We start from the raw sequence: 25,018 nt of genomic DNA, 5'->3' as shown, positions 1-25,018 counted from the left end.
GCCTCCTGCTGCATCAGCGCTGTGGGGACCGAGGCGCCGGGTCGGCGGAGCTGCAGCGGCCACGCTCGGGCCGGGGGGCGGAGCTCGGGCCTGGGCGGTGCTCACCTGGGGCGGGACTCGGGCAGGGGCGGGGCCCGGGTATTAGAATGGGCCGGGCGGGGAAAGCCTGGGCAGGCGTAGAAAATGCGGAAGGAAAGACTTGGAGCTAGCTTGGACCCGGAAGGGTCTGAGGGCGAGGCCCGGGAGGGTCAGGGATGGACATAAGTAGAGCCCCCAGATGAAGAGGAAGGGAGAATGCAGGGAAGGCTTTAAGGAGTGAAAGAATGGATACGAGGTTCTGATGAAGAGAAATGTGGGGCAGCAAGGGTATAGCCTTGATCTGATTTTCCTGCTCCTCTTCCTCCAGCTCTCAGCTCAGCTGTCTCCTCCTCCAGGAAGTCCTCCCTGATACCCAGACTGAATTAGATGCCCCCTGGCTCTCTCCCGCCCCACCTCCCTCCCAGTCGTCTCACCCACTTTGAGTTGTCACTGGGGACAGGTGTGTCTCTCTCTCTGGACTGTGAGCCCTTGAAGGGCAGGGCCCTGGTTGTCTTGGTCACCAAGGAAGTGTTGGGGGAATGTTTGAAGGATGGATCATGAGAGGGGCATGAATGAATGAATGAATGAATGGGAATGTGTCCAGCCACCTAGCACAGACGGTGCTCCAAATGCCATTTCCCTTCTCCCTATAGTCCAGTGGTTCTCAACCTTCTTGCCCTTTAAATACAGTTCCTCATGTTGTGACCCAACCATAAAATTATTTTCGTTGCTACTTCATAACTGTCATGTTGCTACTGTTATGAATCGTCATGTAAAATCTGATATGCAGGATGGCCTTAGGAGACCTGTGAAAGGGTCGTTTGACTGCCAAAGGGGTCGCGACCCACAGGTTGAGAACCGCTGCTATAGTCAAATATTTTCTCCTCCCAGGACAACACAGGGCAGGCGCGGGCTGGTTTATTAGGTGCTCACCAGGCCTGGCACATGGAGGGGAGTCACCTCCAGCCCTTCTGGCCACCACTGGGGCTGGGGGCTGAGCTCCAGCAGGGCTTGAACCAGGTCCAAGCTGCTGCAGATCCTGGCCAGGTTCAGCTCATGTCGGCAGTTAGCACCTATCTGTTAGGGCTCTTGTGGGCTCCAGGCCTGGGCCAGAGCCGAGGAGAAGGGATGGGTCCTGCAGCCTCAGTGAGGAACTGGGGCATGTTCGGGAGCCACAGAAGGTGTCTGAGCAGGGGAATGACAGGGACAGATATGTATTCTAGAAAGTTCCTTGGAGAGGATTTGGAAGGGAGGGGGCTGAGACTGGATTCCAGGAGGTCAGAGAGGAAACTGGAGCAGGGACGGGGGCAGGGATAAGGGGTAGGGATGGGGGGTAAGGATAGGGGTAAGGATAGGGGCAAGGGTGGGGCCAGGGGTGGGGGCAGGGATGAGGGCAGGGGTGGGGGCAGGGATGCAGGGCAGAGGCTGGGGCCTGGGTGGGAACCTGGTTAAAGGTAAGTTATGGCCACTGGACTGGGGCAGGCTGGCCTCAGGGGCGAGTGGATCTTGGGGAAGCCTGGGGCTGGGCAGGGAGCAGAGGCTCCATTTCCTGTGCCCTCACCCCCAACACACACAGATCCTCACCCGTGATCTTGTCCAGCATCAGGTGCAGGCGGCAGCCAAAGGCGGCGTAGAAACCCACGGTCACAGGCACAGGCACGTGGCAGAGGGTCTTGGCCAGGCAGCTGCAGTAGACATCATCCTCTGTCAGGATATCTGGGGACCAGGGTTGGGGAAGGGGTAGAGGTGGAGAAACTGAGTCAGTGAGGCTGGCCGGGCACCCCCTCCTCCCATCCGCCTGCCCCTCCAGAGCACCGCTCTCAGCCCCTCCCTGCACCAGCATCACAGTCCCAGAGAAGACAGTGAACCCTCAGGTGGAGGTTTCTGTGGCCGGAAGCAGCCCCTCCCTCCAGGGCCAATGTGCCCCCCTGGCCGCCCAGGATGAGCTGACCCCAGATTCACCAGCCAAAGGCCGGGAGGCCAGACTCCCCTGGCCCCAGCCCGGAGACCTGTGCTAATTTGGCCACCCTGGCCCTAGGCCACCAGTCCATGGTTCCCCTGGGAAAATCCTGTGGTCTTTTCTTGGGACTCCAGGCCCTTGGATGCTGAAGACATCGCTTCCCATGCTCGAGCGTCCACTCCTGCCGCTCTGCTAGCCTGGCTTCAGTGTGGACTGGGTCCCTGTGACCACAGGCTCCTCTCAGTTCCCTGTCCAGCCCTGGCCCTGACCTCTTCCCTCTCCATGACCCCATGGCCACAGTCACTCATCCTGCCCTGAGCCCAGGCAGACCTGCCTTCTGGTCCTGGCCCTGTCACCTTTCTCTGGGTCACCCGAGCGGTGGTGCCTCTGGGAGTGGGTGGCAGAGACGCTGGGGCCTGGGAACCAAAGGCTCTGGCCCTCAGCCACTGCCGTGGTCTGGAACGGCCGTGAAGGGCGCACTTGGGGTTAAGTCCTGACACCCTATGGAAGCCCCTGGGGTTGGGGCGCCAGAAAGCGGGTGGAGGGAGTCGCAGGGCCAGCCTTTCGGAGAGGCCTCTGCTGGTCTGTGTGGGAACTGGGCTCCCGCGATAAGGGTGTTCCTGACCTGGAGCCCAGTCCCTGCTCAGCTGTTGCTCTATTTTCTAACCAGAATTGGAAACCAGCTTCGTGTCCCACCTGTCTCCCAGGTTAGGCCACCACACCTCTGGCCTGGACTCCTGCATCCGCCCTCACCTCCCACAGTTCACTCTCCTGTTAGACCTGAGTCACTCCCATCCCATCCACCCACCAGCCCTCTCCCCTCTCTCCCTGCGCTGCAGCCACACTGGCCTCCTTGCTGCCCCCCAGTCGGCCTTTGCTGCCGCCTTAATGATGACGCTGTTTAAACCCTGATGCTCCCTATCTGCTCTCCCGCTGTGTTCTACAAGGTGGTGATGGGCTTCTAAACTTTCCTATTTCTCATTTCCTGCACCCGCCCGCCCCCTCCCCCGCATAGAATGTGAGCTCCAGGAGGGCGTCGGTCTGTCTGGCCTGCTCCCTTTGCCCCCAGAACAGAGCCTCGCACCCGCTGCAGGTGTTTAATACCTGGTCAGCGAGTGAGTGAATGAATGAATGAATGAATGGATGAATGGATCCCTCCCATCGCTGCACTGCTCTCTCCATCCCCAGCCCACTCCCTAGCTCTTGCTGCAGCTGCTCATTGACCACCTCCCGCAGCCAGAGCTGGCCAGCAAGCTGGTGCTCACCGCCCCTGCCACACATCCTCTGCGGCCTGTTGGGCCAGGGGAGGGAGGGCCAGTGAGACAGAAAGCAGAGCAAGGGAGTCAGTGAGGGAGTCAGCCCAGGCCCCTGGCCAGCCCGGCATGGAGGCACCATGGACAGGCCCTGCCTGGAAGCTTTGGATCCCAACAGATGAAGCAGAATGGCCGCCCGAGGCCCAGGGTCAGGGACAAGCACCCTCTCAGACAGGGACCAGAGGGAGGGATGAGGGCAGGCTCCAGGCCCAGGCGGGAAGCGAGGTGGCAGGGACAGAGCCCAGGGAGACTGGTGAGCACCGGAGCTGTAGGACCCGGCGTCAGTGGGCCTGTGGACGCTGGTTGCGGAGGGCAGGGCTGGGCCTCTGCTGGCCATGGTGGGTGCTGTGGTGGTGCAGGGGGCAGCTGGGGGGCGCAGGCCGGTCCCTTGGGGGCAGTGGTGGTTGTAGGTGATCCCTTCTTGGGCACCAGGAACAGGGCAGAGATGCTGCCAGCAGGGGGGCTAGAAGGTGCGGGGTGGGGCTGCCTCTGCTGCTGCAGGATAGGGGGCTGGGGGCCCCAGCGACAGCCCCCGACACACCCCTGGTGGCTGTGGTAGGCGAGCTGCCACCACACCTGGGGGGACAGCTGATAGGGCCTGTGGGCTGGCAGGGCCGCTGGGTCATGGCACCACTGCTGACAGCATCCTGGAAGGAAGGAAGTGGGGGTGACTGGGCCTGGGTCCCTGACTCCTGGGGCCACTGGCAGGAACCAGGTCGGGTTTCAGATGGAGCCTGGGGCTGACCCTCAGCTATGGGTGTGGCTCTGTGCCCCACCATGAGTGGGGGGAGTGGTGCAGGGCCTGGGCTTTAACTGGGCGAGGGGCTGGAGAGGGGATGACCCAGAGTCCCTGCCACCCCAAATTGCTTGGTCCCTGGGGGTCGCCCAGTGGGTGACAGAGGAATCCATGGGGAACTGGCCTGGCTGGTCCAGAGGAGGCCAGATGATGGGAGGTGGCCGTTGGAGAGGGGACAGGGCAGGGATCGGGGGTGGAGGGGGTTGGCCTCCATCCAAGCTCCAATCTAGGCTGGTGGGAAGGGGCAGCCCGGGACTCTGACCCCCACCTCATTCATACACTCAGTCAGCGGGGCCGTTCTCCAGCCCTCCCTCCCCCCCTCCCTCCCTCCCACCGCGCTGCTTGCCCGGGTTGAGGGCAGTCCCCACAGCCTGGAGCCTCTTCCCACACTGGGAAGGGCGGGCCAGGTGGGCCTCCTCTGCTGACATCCCCAGCCCCCGCTCCCAGCTTTGGCCACTGGGTCTGTGGTCCCCCCCCCCGCCCTCCCCCCCATGGCCCCATCTCCGGGGAGTGTGGTGACTTCCCTTCTGGGGCCTGAGCTTCTGCCCCACCATCCACTCGGCAGCCCCCCACTCACACGTCTCCCTGCCAGGACCGCCCCAAACTGTACCCCTACCTTTTTGGTGCCCCAACTCTGGGTCCAAGAAGTAGCCATCGGTAGGGCTCCGGGGGGGCAGGGTGCCCTTGGTGAAGTGGACGGTATAGTGCTGGTGCATGGCGGCCTCAGGCCCAGCCCCGTGGCGCCAGCAGCAGGAGCCCACGTCCAGGAAGCCGCGTGACCTGGGACAGGAGAGACCCCAGCCCGGTGTTGGCTCCCAGGTCCAGGTGGGGCAGGGGTGCTCTTCAGAGTGAGAGAGAGGCCAGGCCCAGGGGAGGGATGGCCCAGTACAGGAGGGAGGTCGGGGTTGAGGGGGACCTGGGGCTAATATGGGGTGGGTGAGATTATCAAGGGTTCAGTGATTGGGTGTTTGGGACCATGGGAGGCCGGGACGATGGGGTGCTGAGCAGAGGTGGGCTGGGGAAGCGGGAGCTGGTGGGTGGCCGAGTAAAAGCAGGGGCACTGGGCACGGCGGGGGGGGGGGGGGGGGGGGCACTCGCTGTGGGAAGCGAGGCTGGCGCTGTTTGAAGGCCACGGGTGAATCCAGTGCGCTGACGGCTGGGGGCAGGGAGCATCCAATGGCCGAGTTCAGGGCTGGGTCCATGTGGAGACTGAATGGGCAGCTGGAGGGGGGGAGTTCTGGGAGAGCAGATGAAAGTAAGGGGTTCCATTTGGAGAGAGGCTCAGCAAACTCGGGGTGAGATGGGTGCCCTGGGTTTAAAATGTGAGGCACCGAAAACAGGAGGGAGGGAGGGATATTGTTGGGGGGAGAGGGGCGCAGGACAGGTGAAGTGGTGAGAAACGGGAGTGGTGAGAGTTGGGGGCCAGGCATGTGGCCCCTGCCCACTACCCCCCAGCTTGGGGTCTCCGTACCTGATTGCTGCCTCGGTCTTGAGGCCTCAGCTCCGCCGCCGCCGCCAGGGCAGGCCCAACTGGTGAGAGGCCCGGGAGCCAGGAGCTGAGCTGCCTGACGGACCGGACCGGTTTGCCTGCCCAGTCCCTCCCCTTTCCCCAGCTTGCCAGGCGCCCTCTGCTCTCCAGGCCTGGGGGGGCCTGCCCCTGCACAGTACCTGAGTTCACGGATGGAGGGATGGAGGGATGGAAGTGACTGGCTTGGTGCTGCCTGGGTGGGACCTGCCAAAGGGCCTATGGCGGCCAGGCCCCAGGCACTTCTGCTGTGAGAGGGAGGGAAGCTGGGGCAGGGATTGAGCCCAAGCCCGGGATGCAATCCCGGGTTCGGATGCCAGCTCCTCCGGGGCCTCGCTGTGTGATCTTGGGCAGGTGACTTCACCTCTCTGAGCCTGGGCTTCCTCATTGCTGAGTGGGCCAGTGTCCGTGCCCACTTCTTGTGGTTGTCAGGGAGTCCACTGAGCAGAGCGTGGGATGTAGCAATGACAGCAGCTAACATGCAGGGACATACTGACCCATTTACCAGGCTGCTGTAAATGCCTCTCATACAATGACGACACACACAGTGAAGGCCACCAGGGGCCTCGCGTGGCGGACATGCTTCTCACACATGAGCCCCGTTCTTCCTCATCGCACCCCAGACCTGATGAGGGATCACTGGTTTGTGTTCAGGATCTGCCTCCTGATAGGTGGGGTCCCTTTAAGACATCCTTGCAGAGGTGAGGGCGGGCCGGGGCCGGACAAGAGGCGCCTGATACCATGGGTGCCCCTCTGCTCTCCAGGGTCCTGCTCCCTACACCACCAACCAGGACAGGGGGGCTCAGGATAGAGGACGCCTGGGCCTGGCTGTCCCTCCTCCCCCAGGCCTTCAAGTTGCTTCTCCAGGGAGGGCTTCCTCCCTGTCCTCCAATTCTGGACTCGGTCCCGATAGGGGGTGAGGCTGTGGGGGAACCTCCAGGGTGGGCCCCTGAGCTTCTTAGAGGAGCTGGAGGCCCGCACACAGGGTTTAGCTGAGTAATTGTGATTCACCCAGGAGCATTTGTCCGGCTCTATGCTGGGCAGGGCCGCCACAGGCAGAGGGATCGGGGAATAAGTAAACACCCAGGATTCCACCAGGAAGGGCGGTGGGTGGCAGCTCCAAGAGGCTAAGTGGCTTCAGGACACCCACGAGGGAATAGGAGTTTGGAGGTGGCAGAGGGCTGGGCAGCCCGGGAAGGGAATGGCATGTGCAAAGGCAGAGGCCGGCCAGGGAATGCAGCACCCACCCTCAGCGTGTGGCCTGGGGGGCAGGCCAAGTAGGGCCCAGTGCCTGTACTGAGCTCTACGGGGCGCAGGGGCCTTGTTTTAAACCCATCTGGGTCTCACCCGGCCGTGGTTGGCAGCTCTGAGGTGGAGGGACTTGCCCTCATTGGGCAGCAGGTGGCAGAGCCCGAGTGTTCCAGCTGCATGATGCTGCCGATGTTCTGGATGTAAGTGGGGGAGGGCGGGGCCGGGGCCACTGTCCTGGGGATGACTTGTGTCTGCCAGGCACGTGAAGTGTGTACAGTGTGTGTGTGTGTGTGTGTGTGTGTGTGTGTGTGTGTGTGTGTGTCGGGGGGAATAAGGGTGTCTGGCCCGCTCCCCACTTGCATCCATTCCCACTCTCGGCCACCTGCACCCCTGGCCCCACTCCCCAGGGAGAGGTCCATGCTGTGGGCCCCACTGGGCAGAGGACAGCCCCACACGTGTGGATGCTGGTGGGGTTGCCATGGCCAGGGCCACCCTCCCGTAACAGCTGCGCAAGCTCCAGGACTCAGGCCTGGGGGAGAATGGGGCCCCAGAAAGGGAGGTGATGAGGGGCAGGGAGCCAACACAGGGTGCTCTGCCCCCTCCTGCCACAGGCCCTGTGACACAGTCACTTTACAGACACCCCATCCCCCTAGAGCTCAGAGAGTGACCCCCGTCGTCCACTTGAACTTGTCTCCACACCTGGAACCTTTATTGAGCATCTGCGGAGTGAGTGATGTGTCCAATGGGATCTCGCCACACCAGGCCCAATGGCGGCTGGGACCAGCCTGCCCCGGGCTGCCCCCACCTCCCTATGACATCCACTTTTTGAGCCCGTGTGATGCCCTGAAGCGGCTGGATCCCCTGCCATGCTCATCACCCCCAGAGTCCGAGATTCCCCAGCAGCGGCCCGGGGTCCCGGGGCCGGGGTGGCTGAGACTCAGTGAGGCCGGGGCCCGGGGCTCAGGATCTCTGGATCACCACCTGGAACTTACCTGGAAGAGAAGGGCTGGCTTTAGCCTGAGGCAGGAATCTGAGGGGAGAGGCAGAAAGCATCCAAACCGCGCAGGCCCTGCACCAACAGAGTGCGTGGCCTCCCTGTGCAAAGTGGGCGACACTCCCACCCGCCTGGCCTGCATCCCAGGGCTAAGTGTGACTGAGGCATGAAGGTCAAGCATGTAGGGAAGGGCACAGGCTTTTATGGCATGTACTGCCCAGGCCCTAGCCATGGGTGGGCCCGGGAGCCTGGCAGAGGATAAACACCTTGGGGAGGGAGGGTAGGAATGGGCTCCGGGGGTCAGAACACCGTCACGCAGGCCGCAGGTCCCTGCTGCCTCTGGAGCCCCATCTGGATGACTCCTATGTCTACGCGGGTTTCCACGCCGGGAAGAACATCTGAGACCAGCCCAGGCCATTCTGGGGGGGGTCCTCTCTGGTCTGGCACATTCCAGGAAGCAGGCTGGGGGACCTCAGGGGCCAGGGGCATGGATGGACCACACCCACTGTGTGCCTGGCATGTGACTTCCGCTCTTGGGGTCTCAAATTTCCCACCTAAACACTGGGCTCAGTGGCCTGGCCTACGGGAGTAGGGACAGGGGAGCTCCGGAGCCCCTGCCACACTCAGGGATGGCAGGGGTCCCCCCCACTCCCACGACTCACAGGCTGGCAGGGCTGCCACAGAGGCGGTGACCAGGCTCTTGATGCCCAGGGTGCTGAGGGTGCCGCGCAGGAGGCCGCAGGTAAAGGCCAGGAACTGGGGGGCGGGGGGCAGAGGTCACTGTGGGAAAGGGGAAGCCAACACCCAGGGCCAGGGCCAGGACGGGCTTCGGGCTTCACAGTGGGGTCAACCCCTTGGCCTGGGGAGAGGCCTACCTTGGGGTGGGGGTGGGGGATGGGTAAGGAGGAGAAGTGAATTGGGGGTGTGTCCCAGCATCCCCCTACCTTGGGTGCTTCCTCCAGATACTGCAGGCCTGAGCCCATCCGGACGAGCAGGGGGAAGCTGCTGTCCTGTAGGACGTAGGTGCCCTGAGGACAGAGGAGAGGCTGTGGGCTCAGGCAGTGCCTGTGCATTTGCGTGGGGGGAGGGGAAGCCAGGGCTCTGGAGGATGCTCTCCTCAAAACCACTGTAGCCCTGGCCAGTGTGGTCACTGGTTGAGCGTCGTCCCCTGCACCGAAAGGTCAATTCAGGGCACATACCTAAACCCCAGCCGCGAGGTGATGGGGGCCCATGTGGGAGGCAACTGATTGATGTTTCTCTCTCTCTCTCTCTCCCTCCCCCTCTCTCTAAAAATCAATGAAAATGTCCTCGGTGAGATTGAAAACAAAACAACACGATAGTCATGGCCCATCCTTCAGACTGCAGAAGAGCCCACAGGCTTCCGGGGCCTGGTCACCAGGGGTGCGCTGGCCCTGCCCCTCCGGCCGTGTGACTTCCCCGGGTTGTGGTGAGAAGCTACAGACCCGGCCTGAGAAGTGGCCAGAGGGTGGACGACTCAGGGGAACTCGGGCCAGGTTAAGACAGGCAGTGCCATGTGAGGCAAGACCGCAGCTCCGGGCCCCATCCTGGAGGCGCACGGAGACTGGCAAGAGCTTCGGCGCCTCCCCAAGGAGGGTGGGGCTGCCCAGGGCTGAGCCCGGTCCCTGCCTCCTTGGCACAAGGTCCCCTTCAGGAGCTGTAGCCAGGAAGCCGGGCGCTGGGCGGGCGCTCACCTGGTGATTGGTGCGGAGGCTGTCCATCTGCTTTTGGAACACGGCCCCCCACAGGTCTTTGCACAGGAACTTGAGGACGTCCAGCTCCTCCCTGAAGGCCAGCATCTCCCGGGGCAGCCTGGGGGGCAGCGGCAGACACCGACTCAGGCGGGGCCAGGGTTGGGGGCCCAGGGCGTGTGTGGGGCAACCAGACTGGGTTCCTGTGGGGAGCAATGCAACCCGCTGCCTTGGGTCCCGCGGGGGGGGGGGGGGGGGGGCGGGGGGGCGGGGCGCAGGAGGGGCCGACTCTCACCTCTCACCCAGGGCTTGGCCCACGCGGAAGCCCATCCCCTCCAGGACCAGCAGGCTCGTCTTCTGTCCCTAGAAGACCAAGGAGGAGAGGCTCAGGGGCACTCAGCCACCTCCAATGGGGAGCCACCCAGCGAGGCAGCTGCAAGGGGCCCAGCCACCTCTCCAGTTCAGCACTGCCTGTGCCCCTCTGCAGATCCCATCACCCCACGGGGCCAGCTCCCCCTTGCTCCAGAAAAAATGGGGGTATTCCCCACACTCCGCTTTACCCTGCTGGTCAACTCTTTCCTGAGAGCACCCATCACTAAGCACAGCTCCCTGATCACCCCAGAAGCTGACAGGTTACAGGGTGACCTGTCCAAGGGCTCCAGCGGCAGCAAGGCCTGTGCCTGGCCCGGCCAGCAGGGGGCTGCAAGTCTCAAAACATCAGCCAGGAACCAGGGAAGGACGCACAGGCGCTGGGGAGGGAGCTGCTCCCTGAGGGCTGGGGGAAGGCAGTGCAGCCAAGTGGTATTGTGGAGGGCAGGCCGGGGCCTCCCAGTGGGAGCGGCCGAGGCATGGGGAGGGGAACAGCACGGCGAGAGCCCATTTGCCATTTTCATTTGGGGTGGCCTGGAGAGAGCTGAGGGTGCTGTCGACATAAAAACTGTCCAAACCTGTAGTGAATTTTTATGTGTTTATTTGAGCCAAACTGCTAATTGCCAGGAAGCAAAATCTCCACAAACAGAAAATGCTCTGGTGAATGACAGTGCCGAAGCTTACCATTAGAATCAGAGGCGGCGGCGCTGGGAGGGTTACAGGAAATCAATCCGTGGGTGGTAGGTTTAGGGGGCAGAGGAAGTAAGGGGGGGTGGCATCTCTGGGATTGGGTGAAAAGTAAAACAGACACATCCCCTTTTACGTTCATGGGTACAGGATAGTAACGACACACACAGACGGTGTGCGGGGAGCGAGAGGAGTGATGGATCCCGTGGTCTCTGCCCCGTGGGTGGGTGGGTGCGCCCTGAGGGGTCTGAAACGGGAGATTTCTCTGACATTTCAAAGGTCTGTTATCTTAGATGCAAAAAGACAATAGACAGGCTCACTTAAGGTAACTTGTCAGGACTCCGGGGCTGGGATGTGACTAACAGCTGTGACTCACTTTAGTTAGGAACTTGGATGTTCAGACAATCCCGCGTGGTTACTTTCACCCTGAGCGTTTCAGGTTTAGTATGTGGCCCTTTTTGTTCACAGGGAGGTCCAGGTTGGGGCATCAGAAATACCACGTCAGCCCTAACCGGTTTGGCCCAGTGGATAGAGCGTCGGCCTGCAGACTGAAGGGTCCCAGGTTCGATTCTGGTCAAGGGCATGTACCTTGGTTGCGGGCACATCCCCCGTAGGGAGTGTGCAGGAGGCAGCTAAATTGATGTTTCTCTCTCATCAATGTTTCTAACTCTCTAACCCTCTCCCTTTCTCTCTGTAAAAAAATCAATAAAATATATTAAAAAAAAGAAATACCACATCAGCCTATGGCGGGAAGCTGAGCCAGAAGAAGTGAGAACCCTGGGGGACAGCAGCTGCTCCTCAGGAGGCTGCAGTGCCCAGACCTGAGCCCCTCCCCGCCTCCCCTCTGGCCCTGCCTTCCTTTGGGAATGACGGTCAGTCTTCTCTCGGGGCCCCTGCTATCACGGGGCCCCCTGCGTGGTGAATGGGTTTTTCTGCTGAGATCCAGCCTGAGATGAGGACCGGGCCTCCTCAGCAGGCTTCACACCGCCTTCTGGGACCCAGCCATGCCTCCGCCACCTCCACCCCCGCGACACACTTCCACTCACTGTTCCCTCCGCCCAACTCCTGCTAGCCTTCTTATGGGCTCTCCCAGGGCAGGTGTGCAATCAGCCCCGCCACTCTGCACTGTCACTGAGTGGGGACACAGCCCTGTAAGGGTGGGGACCAGACCAGCCCTCAGCAGCCAACATGGGCCTTGGCACCTGGGAGGGAGCTGCTTAAGAAACAGGCGCTGAGCCCTAACCGGTTTGGCTCAATGGATAGAGCGTCGGCCTGCGGACTCAAGGGTCCCAGGTTCGATTCCGGTCAAGGGCATGTACCTTGGTTGCGGGCACATCCCCAGTAGGGAGTGTGCAGGAGGCAGCTGATCGATGTCTCTCTCTCATCGATTGTTTCTAACTCTCTATCCCTCTCCCTTCCTCTCTGTAAAAAAATCAATAATTTTTTTTTTTTTTTTTTTAAAGAAAGAAACAGACGCTGCATAGGGCGAAGGGGCAGGACTTGCGCATACACTGTGGGCAGGTCCTCTGTACAACCCCCCCCCCCCTTAATTTTAACAACCCCATAAGGTAGGCTACTTCACACCCGAAAACAGGCTCAGAGGGGAGGGGTGAACCCTGCCATGGGCACCCTTGGATCTTTCCAACCTGAGCAATCTGTCTCCCAAGCCTAGGTGGCCAGATGGTTGGGTGGCTGGGACACCACAGCTGTCCTGGCCCCGGTGTGGTGGCAAGGGCCAAGCAGGGATCACCCGAATTTCCAAGCCAGGCGCCCTCTCCTCGGCCAGGCCACTGGGCACCCAGGCCCTTCTCTGCTCCACCCGTGGGAACCGGGCCTGGGTGACGACACAGCTTCCTGTCGGGCTGTGGGAGGGGCCTGGTGACTATCTAATGGGAGATAAGCTGGGCCTGTGAGGGACACTGAGGGGGTGAGGGGGACAGGTGCCCAGTAACACGTACCAGTGGTGGGACTGGGCCGTGGCTAACTGCCCTGTGCCTGCGCTTCCTCGTATATAAAGAGGACAGTGTTAACAGTATGCTTCCCAGGGTCCTTCTGGGATTTGGAGCTGGAAAACTGAGCACTCCAAGCTGGGCTCAGGAAGTGTCACCACCGACCCTATGCCTGTCAACTTGGGGGACGCCCCTAGCTGCTGGGGGATGAGGCCCTTGGCTGCAGGAAAACCCCACAGAGGGGCTCTGTTCTGGGAGCGATGTATCTCAGCACCTAGAATGCTGTGCCTCTCCCTTCTAGAAGTGAGCTCCTGGAGGAGGCAGAGGCTGGGCTCCACACTGACCGAGCGCGTATGTGCTCCTGAGGACTCCCCAGCATGACAGGAGAGAACCCAGGACTCCCTGGTTTTGAGGGTATGTGCAAAGGCAAGAAAAAGCAAGGAGAATGTAGCTTAGGCCACTGTTTGTTTGTGTATATATATCTATAATAATAAAAGCATAGTATGCTAATTAGACCCTCAGCCGAATGACCTTCCGAATGTCATTCCGGATGAAGCCACTGCGGCGGGGGGCCGAGGCAGAGGCAGTCAGGGGCGATCAGGCAGGCAGGAGAGCAGTTAGGGGCAATCAGGCAGGCAGGCAGAGTAGTTAGGGGCGATCAGGCAGGCAGGCAGAGTGGTTAGGGGCAATCAGGCAGGCAGGTGAGCGGTTAGGGGCGATCAGGTAGGCAGGCAGGCGAGCGGTTAGGAGCCAGCAGTCCTGTATTGTGAGAGGGGCAGGCTGAGCTGAGGGACACCCCACCCCCACCCCCGTGCATGAATTTTGTGCATCGGGCCTCTAGTGTGTGTGTGTGCGTGTGTCTGTGTATCTCATTCAGAGAGAAAAGGAGAGGGAGCGAGAGATAGAAGCATCAATGAGAGAGAGAATCATTGATCAGCTGCCTCCTGCACGCCCCCTACTGGGGATCTGAGCCTGCAACCTAAGCATGTGCTCAGGAATCGAACCGTGACCTCCTGGTTCATAGGTCAAGGAACCACCACTGAACCACATTGGCTGGGCTTAGGCCACGGTTAACAAGGGACAGTGATGGGAGGTGAGGAAGGGGGGCCCCTGTAGACCAGGATGAGGAGGGCGCGTTTTTCCCCGTGTGACAAATGCTGCCTGAATGGTCCTGATGCGGGACTGATGGGGGATGACAGACAACCCTGCCCCCACAGATCGGTGTCCTAGCGGGAGCACGCAAGAACTTTTATAAGCACCAGGCCGTGCCCTTGGCTGGGCAGTGTCAGAGGAGCCATGCCTGCCCTGAGTCTGAGACCTGAAGGAAGAGTAACTCGAGGGAGGGAGGGAGCGGGTGGGACACAGCCAGGACAGTGGCCCTGAGGGGACAGCCAGAGAGTCCGCAGGGCCCTCAGCCAGGCTGAGGAGCATCCGGAAAGGTTTCCAGGAGTTTGTTTCCCTTCAAGTGAGCTCAGTCGCCTGGGTTTGGATCCCAGCTCCGCCACTTACTGAATGCGTGACCTTGGGCAAGCAATCTCATGGCCCCGCGCCTCAATTCCCCCAGTGAAGGGGGCTGATGGCAGTCCCTCTGCACAGCAGTGTTTGCTCTGACAGCTCTATCCCTCGCTGCTGTTACTGTTGGCCTCGGGCCAATTGAGTATCTGCTAAACTGAAGACCTGGGCTTGTTGGGACCTGGGGGATAATGAGAGAGCGAGGGAGGGAAAGTGGGGAGGGAAGGGCTGAGGATGAGCAGGTGACAGGGGAAGAGGGGGTGGAGGTGGAAGGAAGCAGAAGCCGGCTCACCTGCTTTTATCACAGCCTGCCCCAGCCTGTATTCTGCCCCTGTCCCTGCAAAGCCTCTTCGGAGATTAGGGGTTTATCATTATTCCCAGGGAGGACAAGGCAGACTCTCCTAGTCACCAAGTCTTCCGGAACCCACCCAGAGCCAGTGCGTGTCTCGGCTCCCACGCCTGCTCAGCTGAGTTACACAATAGCCCCCCAAGAGGAAATGGGATAATCAGGAACAGAGGGGAACCCCTCAGCCCGGCCTTATCAGTGTCGCACTAATGCGGCCACCACACAGCACGGGTGCGAGGCGGAAGGGACAATCACACAAAGAGAAGTTCTTGGAAATGAGAAAGATGGCAGCCAAAATAAACATCTGTTAACACCGGAGCTGAAAAATGACAAATTTGTAAGGCAGATAAAGCCACCCGATTGTCCAGAAAAAACCTGAGGCAGGAAAAATGAGAGCAAAGCTGTAAGACATGTGGAAGAGATCCAGAAAGTCTAAAATTCCTCTGAGTGGCAAAAAGCCATGTGAGGAGCAATGAGGAAGAAGTAATCAGAGAGCCCAGGCCGGGTGGCTCCGTTGGCTGGAGCATCATCCCGTACACCCAAAGGCTGCAGGTTCAATTCCTGTTCAGGGCATGTGTGGGAGGCAACCAATCAATGTTTCTCTCATGTCGATACTGGTCTCTCTCCATTACTCTCTCTAAAAAAAACCAAGCCCCCCCCCCCCCAAAAAAAACACCCACACATCCTCAATGAAGATTAAGAAAAAAATAAAGGAATCAAAGAGAGAAGAGAAAAATGTGCTGCACTGAAGGAAGATTACAGTGTTCGCTCTGAGAAGGGCCACAGAGCTCCAAGCAGCACACACAGAAGACAGCGAACCAAACCCCCTCCCAGCCCATCCTGAGCACTTGACTTGGAGGACAGCCAGGAGAACGTTCGGAATGAAGCAGGGGAGCTGTGGGGGCTGTGGGCCTGGCTGCTTCGTGTGTCCTTGCCTGCCAGGCCCCTAGTTATTTGTGAGGTTCGGCCCCCACCTGCGGAGCCACGCCGTGCAGGCCCAGGCAGAGGACCAGGGAAGGGCAGCCCAGGTTCCTGTCTTAACAAAAGCACAGGGAGAATGGACAAGTCCTCAGCCTCTTCAAGGTGACTGGCCCCAGAGGACCCAGAAGAAGTCTGGAGCAGACAAGTGAGTAAGATGAGTGAGGGGGGAGCACACCTCCCACCGGTTATCCTGGGCTCTCCCCCCTCAATCCCGCCATCTCCCCTACACTCCCAGGGCTCACCCCTACCACGGGCAGGCCCTCACCTCTGCTCCAGGCTCCGGCAGCAGCAGCCCTTCCTGCCCAGGCTCTATCCGATCTCATTCATGGAGCCAGGGAGGTCTTCCTAAAATAACCTGAGCCCAGCACACCTCTGCCTAAACGTTCTATGGCTCCTATTCCCCCAGGACAGAGCCCCAGGCCCCACCGGGCTCACAGAGACCCCGCAGCTGGCTCCACGCACTTCGCTCCCTGCAGGGCTCTGCCAGGAACCCGGCAACCAGCGGGTTTTCCAGGCTGTGGCCCGGAACTGGGAACAGGGGCCGGCATGGGCACTCACTGGGCCTGGGTGGATGCAGGCCTGGAAGCAGGGCTGTTCCTGGGGGCCTGCCAGCTCCCAGTGGTAGATGACAGCTCATCACCTATATACACAGGAGCGCACTCGTTTGCCCAGGGCTCCCCTTATCTTCAAAGCTTCTGAGGTGGAGAAACCACAGCCTCCTCCTCCCTGAGCCCCCGATCCTCCCCCCAACCCCCACTGTGAGAACAAAGGCCCTTTGACCTGGGTCCTCTGGCCAGTTTCCCACTCTACCTGTAACCAGGCAGGATATGGTGATCGGGTGTCTGTGCTGTGGGGACACAGGTGAATGAGCCACCATCCCTGTCCTCAAGTAGCTGGTGAATGGGCAGACCAGATGCCACAGACAAGTTTTGGAGCCAGATGCTTGAGCCCTGGTTTTGCCTCTGATCATGGCCGCGTGTCCTTGAGAAAGGCCCTCCTCTGTCAAGTGGGATGAGAATGTCCACCCTGACGACTGCTCTGAGGACGGAATCCGATAAAGTACGGTGCTGGGGACGCCATAAGTACCCAAGAAACAGGAGGCCTGCGTTTGCTTCAGACGGGACACTTGCTGAGCCGAAGAGAAGGAACAGAGAAAGGGGAGGCCAGGAGTGGGAGAGGACTGAGAAGACAGAGCAGTTTCCCATGACAGGCCCCTGACAGATGGGGCTGAGGTCGCAGGGACGTGGGGACACTGCCAGAGTTCTCACCCCTGGCCAAGCCTGGAACCACCCGGGAGCTCCCCGAGGCCAGCCACCCAGGCCACCTCTGAGTTCTGCTCTGGGTGGGACCCCAGCACTGGAATTCCGGGGGCAGGGGGCAGAGGACCACTGGTTCTCGGACGCTCCGAAAGCCCCGTGGGGAGCAAACCTGAGCCACCCAGTGTGTCCCACACTTGCTTGACCACTTCTAGAAACCCATTAAGATCCTCCGGGAGCGTGGCAGGGAGGACACGCTGGGAAACGCAGACCAGGGTTTACAGCACAGTCTCTGGAGGCGGGAGGCCTCGTTACATTCCTGACTCTGCCAGTTGAGAGCAAGCACTCCGTCCCTGCCGACCTCTGGGCGTTGTTAGGGGGTCACATGGGAAACACTGGTAGATGCAGTTTTTGCTCACACTACCAAGTGAATCCCAGTCCCCACCTACCCTCCTCAGCACAGGGCTGTATCCAGTTCCTCCACAAATCCATGCAGAGCAACACAGATCTGGTTCCAGCCCACACAACATACTCTGGTGTAGGAGAGACGGATGTGAATCAAAGGGTCATAGAGATACATATCTATACTAATAATAGAGGAATATTCAAATTGGTTGGGACACCGTCACGCAACGACCCATCAGGACTGGGGTGGGGGGCGGAGAGCTCTCAACACGCCTGTGCCTGGGCGGGGGGCGGGGGGTACAAAGGGCACGGAGAGGAAGGGAGAGCAGATAGGCAGTTAGGGGGATCAGGCCAGGAGGGGAGAGCAGATAGGCAGTTAGGGCCATCAGGCCAGGAGGGGAGAGCAGATAGGCAGTTAGGGCCATCAGGCCAGGAGGGGAGAGCAGATAGGGCCATCAGGCAGAAAGGCAGGTGAGCGGTTAAGAGCCAGTGGTTCCAGATTGCGAGAGGAATCCCGGATTGGAGAGGGTGCAGGCCAGACTGAGGGACCCCTCCCACCCCCGTGCGTGAATTTTGTGCACCGGGCCTCTAGTTTCACATATAAACTTACGGAGGAGGATGAGGGCTGCCAAAGAAAAACTGGGGAGGGGGCTGCGAGAATGTAACAAGGATACCTGACTTCGGGGGACTCACAGTTGGCTTCTCTGAGGAAGGGCCATTTGGGCCAAGACTGGAAGGATTAATAGGTGTGAACACAGTGAAGCTATGACAGGTGAAATGAGCTGGGAGGTGAAGGAGAAGGCTGGGACAAGCAGGAAGAAGAGGGAACCTGGACTAAAGAAGGAGAGGGGACAGATGTGAAACATTTAGACAACAGAATGGGCAGGGCCTGGTTGGCTGAAGGTGATGGAGAAAGGGCAGATGTCAGGGACACCAGGAGTTTCTGGTGGGAAAGTCAGGATGGATGGGGCTGCTGAGACATTGCAACGCCCCCGCCCCCTCCATCCCCAACACACAGGCCGATGCACCCTCCTTTTCCCTGCTTTATGTTCCGCATAGCATTTTCCCAACGTACTGTATACGTGACTCACTTACATTATTTGTCTGTCTCCCCCCACTGCAACATGAGCTCCAGGAGGACAAGGACTTTTGTATGGTTCGCTGAGTCATCCCCAGAGCCGACATCAGGGCCTGGCACCTCGCAGGTGTTAGTTAATATTTGCTGAATGAATGAACTCTGAAGAAACTAGGTTGACATCATAACATCCAACACCCTCCTTAGGGCTTCTAAATTGGGAAGAAAACCTAAGCCCGTGGTCGGCAAACCGCGGCTCGCGAGCCACATGTGGCTCTTTGGCCCCTTCAGTGTGGCTCTTCCACAAAATACCACGTGCGGGCGCACACGTACAGTGCGATTGAAACTTCGTGGCCCATGCGCAGAAGTCAGTATTTTGTGGAAGAGCCACACTCAAGGGGCCAAAGAGCCGCATGTGGCTCTCGAGCCACCGTTTGCCAAGCTGCAGTTTGCCGACCACTGACCTAAGCCAATAAAAATATCTTATAGCCCTAGCCCAGTGGTCGGCAAACTCTTTAGTCAACAGAGCCAAATATCAACAGTACTTCTTCAAAATAGACTCGCCCAGGCCGAAAACCAACTTCTACACATGGGCCACGAAGTTTCAATCGCACTGTACGTGCACGCCTACACGTGGTATTTTGTGGAAGAGCCACGCTCAAGGGGCCAAAGAGCCGCATGTGGCTCGCGAGCCGCAGTTTGCCAACCATGGCCCTAGCCGGTTTGGCTCAGTGGATAGAGCATCGGCCTGCGGACCAAGGGGTCCCGGGTTCGATTCAGGTCAAGGGCATGTACCTCGGTTGCAGGCTCCTCCCCGGCCCCAGGCCCTGGTCGGGCACGCACATACAGGAGGCAGCCAATCAATGTATTTCTCTCACATCAATATTTCTCTCTGTCTTTCCCTCTCTCTTCCCCTCTCTCTGAAAATCAATGGGAAAAATATCCTCAGGTGAGGATTTAAAAAAAAAAAGTCTTACATGTACAAGATGATAATCATAATAAGAATATTAATGAAGCCCTAACTGGTTTGGCTCAGTGGATAGAGCATCAGCCTGCAGACTGAAGGGTCCCAGGTTCGATTCCGGTCAAGGGCATGTACCTTGGTTGCGGGCACATCCCCAGTGGGGGGTGTGCAGGAGGCAGCTGATCGATGTTTCTAACTCTCTATCCCTCTCCCTTCCTCTCTGTAAAAAATCAATAAAATATATTTTTTAAAAAAGAATATTAATGAAAAAAAAGTGAGCCAGGCCCCATTTATTAAGCACACACCCTCTCCTCCACCCTTTCTTCTTAGTAACAGATTTTGCAACAATAACTCCCATCGTTTGGGGGCTGATTGCTTTAGACATTGCACCAAGAGCTTTAAAGCTTGAGCTTGCCTGTAATTCATGACGACCAACTTCCAAAACGCTGAGCATGCTCCTACCTCAGGGCTTTGCACCTGTTCCAGATATGCTCCTTCCCCCTTTACCCCCGGCCTTGCTTCCTCCCTTCTCTCCGTCAGAAATTCTCTCCTCTATAATCTACAACGCCACACCTTTTCTTTCCCTGATTTTACTTAGGTTTTCCTTACAGGAATCTTTCACTAGTTCTCCATAGAACTTCTACTTATTGTTTGTTTGACAACCCTACTAAAATGTAAGCTTCCTAAAAAAAAAAAAAAAAGTAAGCTTCGCAAGGACACTGAAACAGTGCCTGGAACATGAAGACGTTCAATAAGTGTTCGTTGAATTAATAAATGTCCCACTCTGAGACTGAGGTGGTTATGACGCCCATTTTATAAAGGAAGAAACTGAGGCACAAAGACATTGACTCACTGGCTCTCGCACCTAATGAGTGTCGCAGGGATTGAACCCAGAAGTCCTCAGAACACATCCAATACAGCCATTATTACCACTGCTGCCCACTTAGCGCCAGGACTTGAGCTCAGAGCTTTACCCCGAGCCGTCTCGCTCCCTCCTCCCACGAGAAACCCGCGAGGCCCGCCCGACGGGGACCCCCCAGAGAACGGAGGAGGAAGCCAGCGCCCAGGTCGCCCAGCGGGGCGGGGCGGGGGCGGGGCCGGAGTTCGACCCGGGCCGCCGCCACGCCCTCGCGCCCCCCGGAGCCTCTCTCCCACTTTCCCGCCGCGACCTGCGCTCACCCCGGGGCCGGGGTCGAGGTCGGAGTCGTGCGCCCACAGCTCCGCCACCATCTCCGTGTGTAGAAGCTCGAACACAACCGGGTCCACCATTCGTCGGCCTCGCGCGCTAACCTACCAACCAGCGCTTCGTGCTCTCATTGGCCCGGCTGACCTAGCTCCGCCTCCTGCTGCGGGACGCGAGCCCGCCCACTCACGCTCCCAGGGTGCTCCCGGGTAGCTCCGCCTTCCCCCTCCTCACACGCGGTGCGCGCGTGAACTTGGGAGACCGCCTCCTCCGTTTCTGGGTCCTCCAGCAAAGCCATTGGCAGAATCACTGATGACACGTGACAGAACTCGTTTTTTTAAAAACCCCTATTTGTCCACTCGCCTCGCAGCACAACCCGGAAGCGCAGCTAAAGTGCTTCTCTATTGGTCGCACTTCTTTACACCCGCCCACAAAGTAGGGCCTCGGTGGCTTGCTGCCTGGTCGGCCCACGTGATTGGTCAACGCCCGCCCAACCTGATACCCTATTGGTTGGGGCTGCCACTCCTCCCTGCGTACCGGCGCCGCACTTCCGCTGGGTAGCGCACCCCGCAGGCTCCGAGCTTCCTCCACCCGGTAAGGTGTTCAGTGACAGCGCAGCCCTCCGCCCCGCTAGTGAGTGCACCCTTCCGAGCGCAGCTGGCTGGCTGTCACTCCTGTGACCCCGGCCCAGGTCCCTGAGCAGTTCCTGGAGCCCGAGGGCTTCCGGTTGTGGCCTCTGCTCCGAGGCAAAATCGGAAAGAGCCCAGTTTGGGACTGAGAGCTGCGGCCTCAGGGTCTTGATCGAGCTGGTCCTCAGTTTCCCTTTCAGTACATTGAGGAGGTTGGGGCCCAGTAGCCCCGACATCGCTGGCATCGATGATGAGTCCCTTGCACAGAAGAGGAAAATGAGGCCCAGGCCTGGGACGTGGTGGCCCCAAATCGCTAGCATGGTGGAGGGGCTGGGAATCCAGAAAGTGCACCTTTTAACTGCCGTCGGGCGCCCGCCTCTCACGCCGTCCCCCCGCTCCTCTCCTCCCTAGCTCGGCGCCATGGCGTCTCAGGGTCCTCGGCGGAGGCCGCCGCGAAGGCCCGAGACGGTGGTGCGGGGAGAGGCGGCGGAGACCGATTCGGAGCTCTCTGCGTCCTCGTCGGAGGAGGAGGAGCTGTACCTCGGACCGTCGGGCCCGACGCGCGGCCGCCCCACCGGGCTGCGGGTGGCCGGGGAGGCCGCGGAGACTGACTCTGACCCGGAGCCGGAACCGACGGCCGCGCCGAGGGACCTGCCTCCGCTCGTGGTGCAGCGGGAGACGGCCGGAGAGGCCTGGGGGACGGAGGAGGCCCCGGCGCCCGCCCCCGCGCGCTCGCTGCTGCAGCTCCGGCTGGCGGAGAGCCAGGCGCGCCTGGACCACGACGTGGCGGCCGCCGTGAGCGGCGTGTACCGCCGCGCGGGCCGAGACGTGGCCGCCCTGGCCAGTAGGCTGGCGGCTGCCCAGGCGGCAGGGTTGGCGGCCGCCCACAGCGTGCGCCTGGCGCGGGGAGACCTCTGCGCGCTGGCCGAGCGCCTGGACATCGTGGCCAGCTGCTGCCTGCTGCCTGACATCCGCGGCGTGCCCGGGGCCGAGCCCGAGCAAGACCCAGGGCCGCGGGCCTAGCCTGGACCCCACGCCCCGCCTGCCTCTGCGTCCTGGGGGCTGAAGGGGGGCTTGTGACCTGGCTCATACCCTATATGCCCCCCTCCCATCTTGCTGTCATGCTCAGGGCCGACCCTACCCCCTGGATAACGTTGTGTATGTGTGTGGCGGGGGGTGGGGGGGGGTGGGAGGGGGAGCGAAATGGTGCTCAGCCCCACCACTTGCATCTGGTTCCTCCCGGTGGTCCTGGCCCTTCTCCCTGGTGCCCAGCCTGTATCTGAGGCTTGACTCCAGCCCCTGGATAACTGGCCGTCTCTGGATCTGTCTCCATCTTGGGGGCTCACTGTGCCCCACCTTTCCTTGCGCTCTGCCTTTCTAAGTTTGGATTTTGCCCTCACGGGCTGATGCTGCTTCTTCCTGAGGAGCCCCAGCATCTACTGATGGGGGTTGCCAATCTCCTCCCTCTACAGACACCCGCCCTTCCTCTGGGTTGCGCATCCTGCAGACTCGAGCTTCCTGGCGCCTTCCTTCACCCTCCTGCCTCTGCCTCCACTCCTAGCTACACTTCTGGACCCTTTTCCTGTTCCCCAGGGCTGGCCCTGGTTCCCTCTTCCTCCTAGTTTTAGCCCTTGCTCTGCCATCTCCCGGCTGCTTCTCCTGGGGCTTAGCTCCTCCCCTTTGGCCTGATCAGTCTCCTGGGTCCAGTTTACCCTTAGGATTGGTTTTGCTTCCTTTTTGCGTTTCCCATCCTGCTCATACCACCTGCCTGATCCTGGGCTCTGGAAACCCTATGGTTTCTCATCAGGCCCAAGATGGGGCCCCCTGCTCCCCACTCTCCAGGCTCAAGATGGCATCTCATCCAGACCCAAGTAGGGGGGGTCCCCCGCACTCTCGAAGCCAAGGTGGCACTTTGTGCCTGAGCGTGAGATACAAAATGGGCTTCCTCCTGACTCTCCAGGCAGACAGTGGCACCCCTCAGGCACTTCAAGTCCAATATGACTGCCCTGGTACCTTGGGTGCGATATGATACCACTTTGCAGATAAGGGCCACACGCATGGTGTTGGTTTACTGTTGACCCCAGGATGCTAAGAGGACTTGGATTTCTGTTCCTGCTTCTGGCCCCAGCCCTAGTCCCTCAGTCCCATTCACATGCATTCCCCTCCCCACTCTTTTAGCCCAACCTAAAGCTGAGGTCTGAGTCCCAGGATGGAGAAGTGTGGGAGAGCGCTCTATGGCAGATTCATTAAAAGGCCAAACATTTACTGACACGGTCAGTTCCTCTTGTCTCCCCACTTAGAGAGGTGGGTTGGTTAGCAATTTCTCTGAGAATGGGGGTCCCAGGAGAGGGACCCTTCCTGCCTGGCCTGTTGAAGGTGAAGCTGTAGCTGAAAATGAGGGCCCCTAGTTTGTTTGTTTTTTGCTGGTTCTGCATTTATTTGTATTTTGTTAACACATTTACTGGGCACCTGTTCTGTGTCTGTGCTGGGCACGGGATGCAACAACCAGTACAGACCCTCACTGAGCTCACAGCCCACTGGGAGAGACAGACATTAATAAAATATTCTCGTAAATAGATGGATAGTTTTTTTGTTGTTTTAATTTTTTTTTCAATATGTTTTTTATTGATTTTCTACAGAGAGGAAGGGAGAGAGATAGAAAGTTAGAAACATTGATGAGAGAGAAACATCGATCAGCTGCCTCCTGCACACTCCCTACTGGGGATGTGCCCGCAACCAAGGTACATGCCCTTGACCGGAATCGAACCCGGGACCCTTGAGTCCGCAGGCCGACGCTCTATCCACTGAGCCAAACCGGTTCTGGCTAGATGGATAGTTTTAATAATTATGATTTACAGTTTAGATTGAACTTTTCTGGCACAGTGATTTGTGTCATAAAGAGGTCCAGGAGTTTTGAGAGGGTGGAACTGAGATCTGGCTGACCTTGTCTGGGGAGACAGACGGGGAGGTCAGATGGCTTTGCTGAGGAAGCAATGAGTGAGTCTGAGCTGAACCCGGAAGCTATAAATAGGTGGAGAAGTGGGGTGGAGAAGCGTTCCAAGCAGGAGGAACAGTATATGCAGAAGCCCTGAGCCAGAAGGGAGCACAAGCTATTTAAGTAACAGAAGGTGGCGACCAAGGACCAGGAAATGGGCTCTGAGCCGCATGTGGGAAGAGGGCATATAAAGGTTTACAAGGGCAGCAGAAATAGGAACCCACTGGTGGCAATGGCCCGCTGGCCTGGGTGTTTGTTTACATTGCTTTTTGGGGGGTGGCAGCTGTGCTCAGCACTGTACCGCCAACGCTTTTGTTTGTGGGAGAGGGAGCGACAGAACTGACCCAAGTGTTTGGGGTGAATGTTTGCGTTCCCTGAGATAGTTCATGTCCGAAGTAGGGGACAGTGGTTGGCACCCACTGAAGTTTAGATCTGGAGGCTTTACAGCCTCGTTCAGCTCGCGCCTTCAGGAGAATGAGGGGGTCTATAAAGTCCCCCTGCCTAATGCGGTTACAGACTAAGAGGTCATCGATACACTGAACAAGGTGAAGGCTACTAAGTCTGCGCTTGAAGAGCTTGGGAAATATTGAGGGAGACTAGCGACATCGCCGAGGAATGGGAGTCCATGTTGTCTCCCTCTAAACATAAATGCAAAGAGAAGTTGCAAATCAGGGTGCAATGGGATGGAAAAGAAAACTGAGCAGAAGCAATTACTGTAAACCAGGCTGTGTCAGCAGGAGTTGCTGTGAGCGCGGACTGCAGGGTGACGAGGAATTACAAAAAGAGCTTACATTGTGCCAATCAGTAGATTTGATCCTCTTCTGAATCAAACTTCCCTTCTGTTGCAAGGAAGATTGAAGTACTGCAGGGTGAGGAAGGAGAGGTAAGAACAGCTTGCTGTTTAGGAGTCTTACAGGTTTGATTCCTTGTGATTGAGAGAATGAATGAGACTAGAAATGAACTAGAATTGGGCTACAGGTGAGAAAGGGTTTATTCCTTTTCTAGACACTGCGTATAAATTCTGCGCTTAGTAGTAATGCA

General features: G+C 59.0%; 2 protein-coding genes across 2 annotated transcripts; one reads left to right on the top strand and one right to left on the bottom strand.

Moving 5' to 3' along the window:
- Positions 1-7,604: 7,604 nt before the first annotated feature.
- TRAPPC6A (trafficking protein particle complex subunit 6A) lies at positions 7,605-20,485 on the bottom strand. Its single transcript, XM_070401637.1, has 6 exons — positions 20,350-20,485; positions 9,922-9,989; positions 9,630-9,747; positions 8,862-8,945; positions 8,580-8,673; positions 7,605-7,915 (listed from the first exon to the last, which is right to left on the bottom strand). Exons 1-6 carry the CDS (start codon positions 20,437-20,439, stop codon positions 7,884-7,886), a joined length of 486 nt encoding a protein of 161 aa, XP_070257738.1. The 5' UTR covers positions 20,440-20,485; the 3' UTR covers positions 7,605-7,883.
- Positions 20,486-20,861: 376 nt separating this feature from the next.
- BLOC1S3 (biogenesis of lysosomal organelles complex 1 subunit 3) lies at positions 20,862-23,558 on the top strand. The gene is made up of 2 exons (XM_070401482.1): positions 20,862-20,947; positions 21,394-23,558. Exon 2 carries the CDS (start codon positions 21,403-21,405, stop codon positions 22,003-22,005), a length of 603 nt encoding a protein of 200 aa, XP_070257583.1. The 5' UTR covers positions 20,862-20,947; positions 21,394-21,402; the 3' UTR covers positions 22,006-23,558.
- The last annotated feature ends 1,460 nt before the right edge of the window (positions 23,559-25,018 follow it).

The sequence above is a fragment of the Myotis yumanensis genome, unplaced genomic scaffold (genome assembly GCF_028538775.1).
Source record: "Myotis yumanensis isolate MYYU_CA2020_CCGP unplaced genomic scaffold, mMyoYum1.0.hap1 SCAF_23, whole genome shotgun sequence".
In the NCBI taxonomy this organism is placed as follows: Eukaryota; Metazoa; Chordata; class Mammalia; order Chiroptera; family Vespertilionidae; genus Myotis; species Myotis yumanensis.
This window is presented reverse-complemented; position numbering and strand designations above follow the sequence as displayed.

Coding starts and splice junctions, on each gene's coding strand:
- BLOC1S3 (XM_070401482.1), top strand. CDS start 21,403: ATGGCGTCTCAGGGTCCTCGGCGGAGGCCGCCGCGAAGGCCCGAGACG.
- TRAPPC6A (XM_070401637.1), bottom strand. CDS start 20,439: ATGGTGGACCCGGTTGTGTTCGAGCTTCTACACACGGAGATGGTGGCG. Junction 9,990..20,349: donor ACCTCGACCCCGGCCCCGGG/GTGAGCGCAGGT, acceptor TTGGTCTTCTAG/GGACAGAAGACGAGCCTGCT. Junction 7,916..8,579: donor TGTGGCAGCCCTGCCAGCCT/GTGAGTCGTGGG, acceptor CTTCTCTTCCAG/GTAAGTTCCAGGTGGTGATC.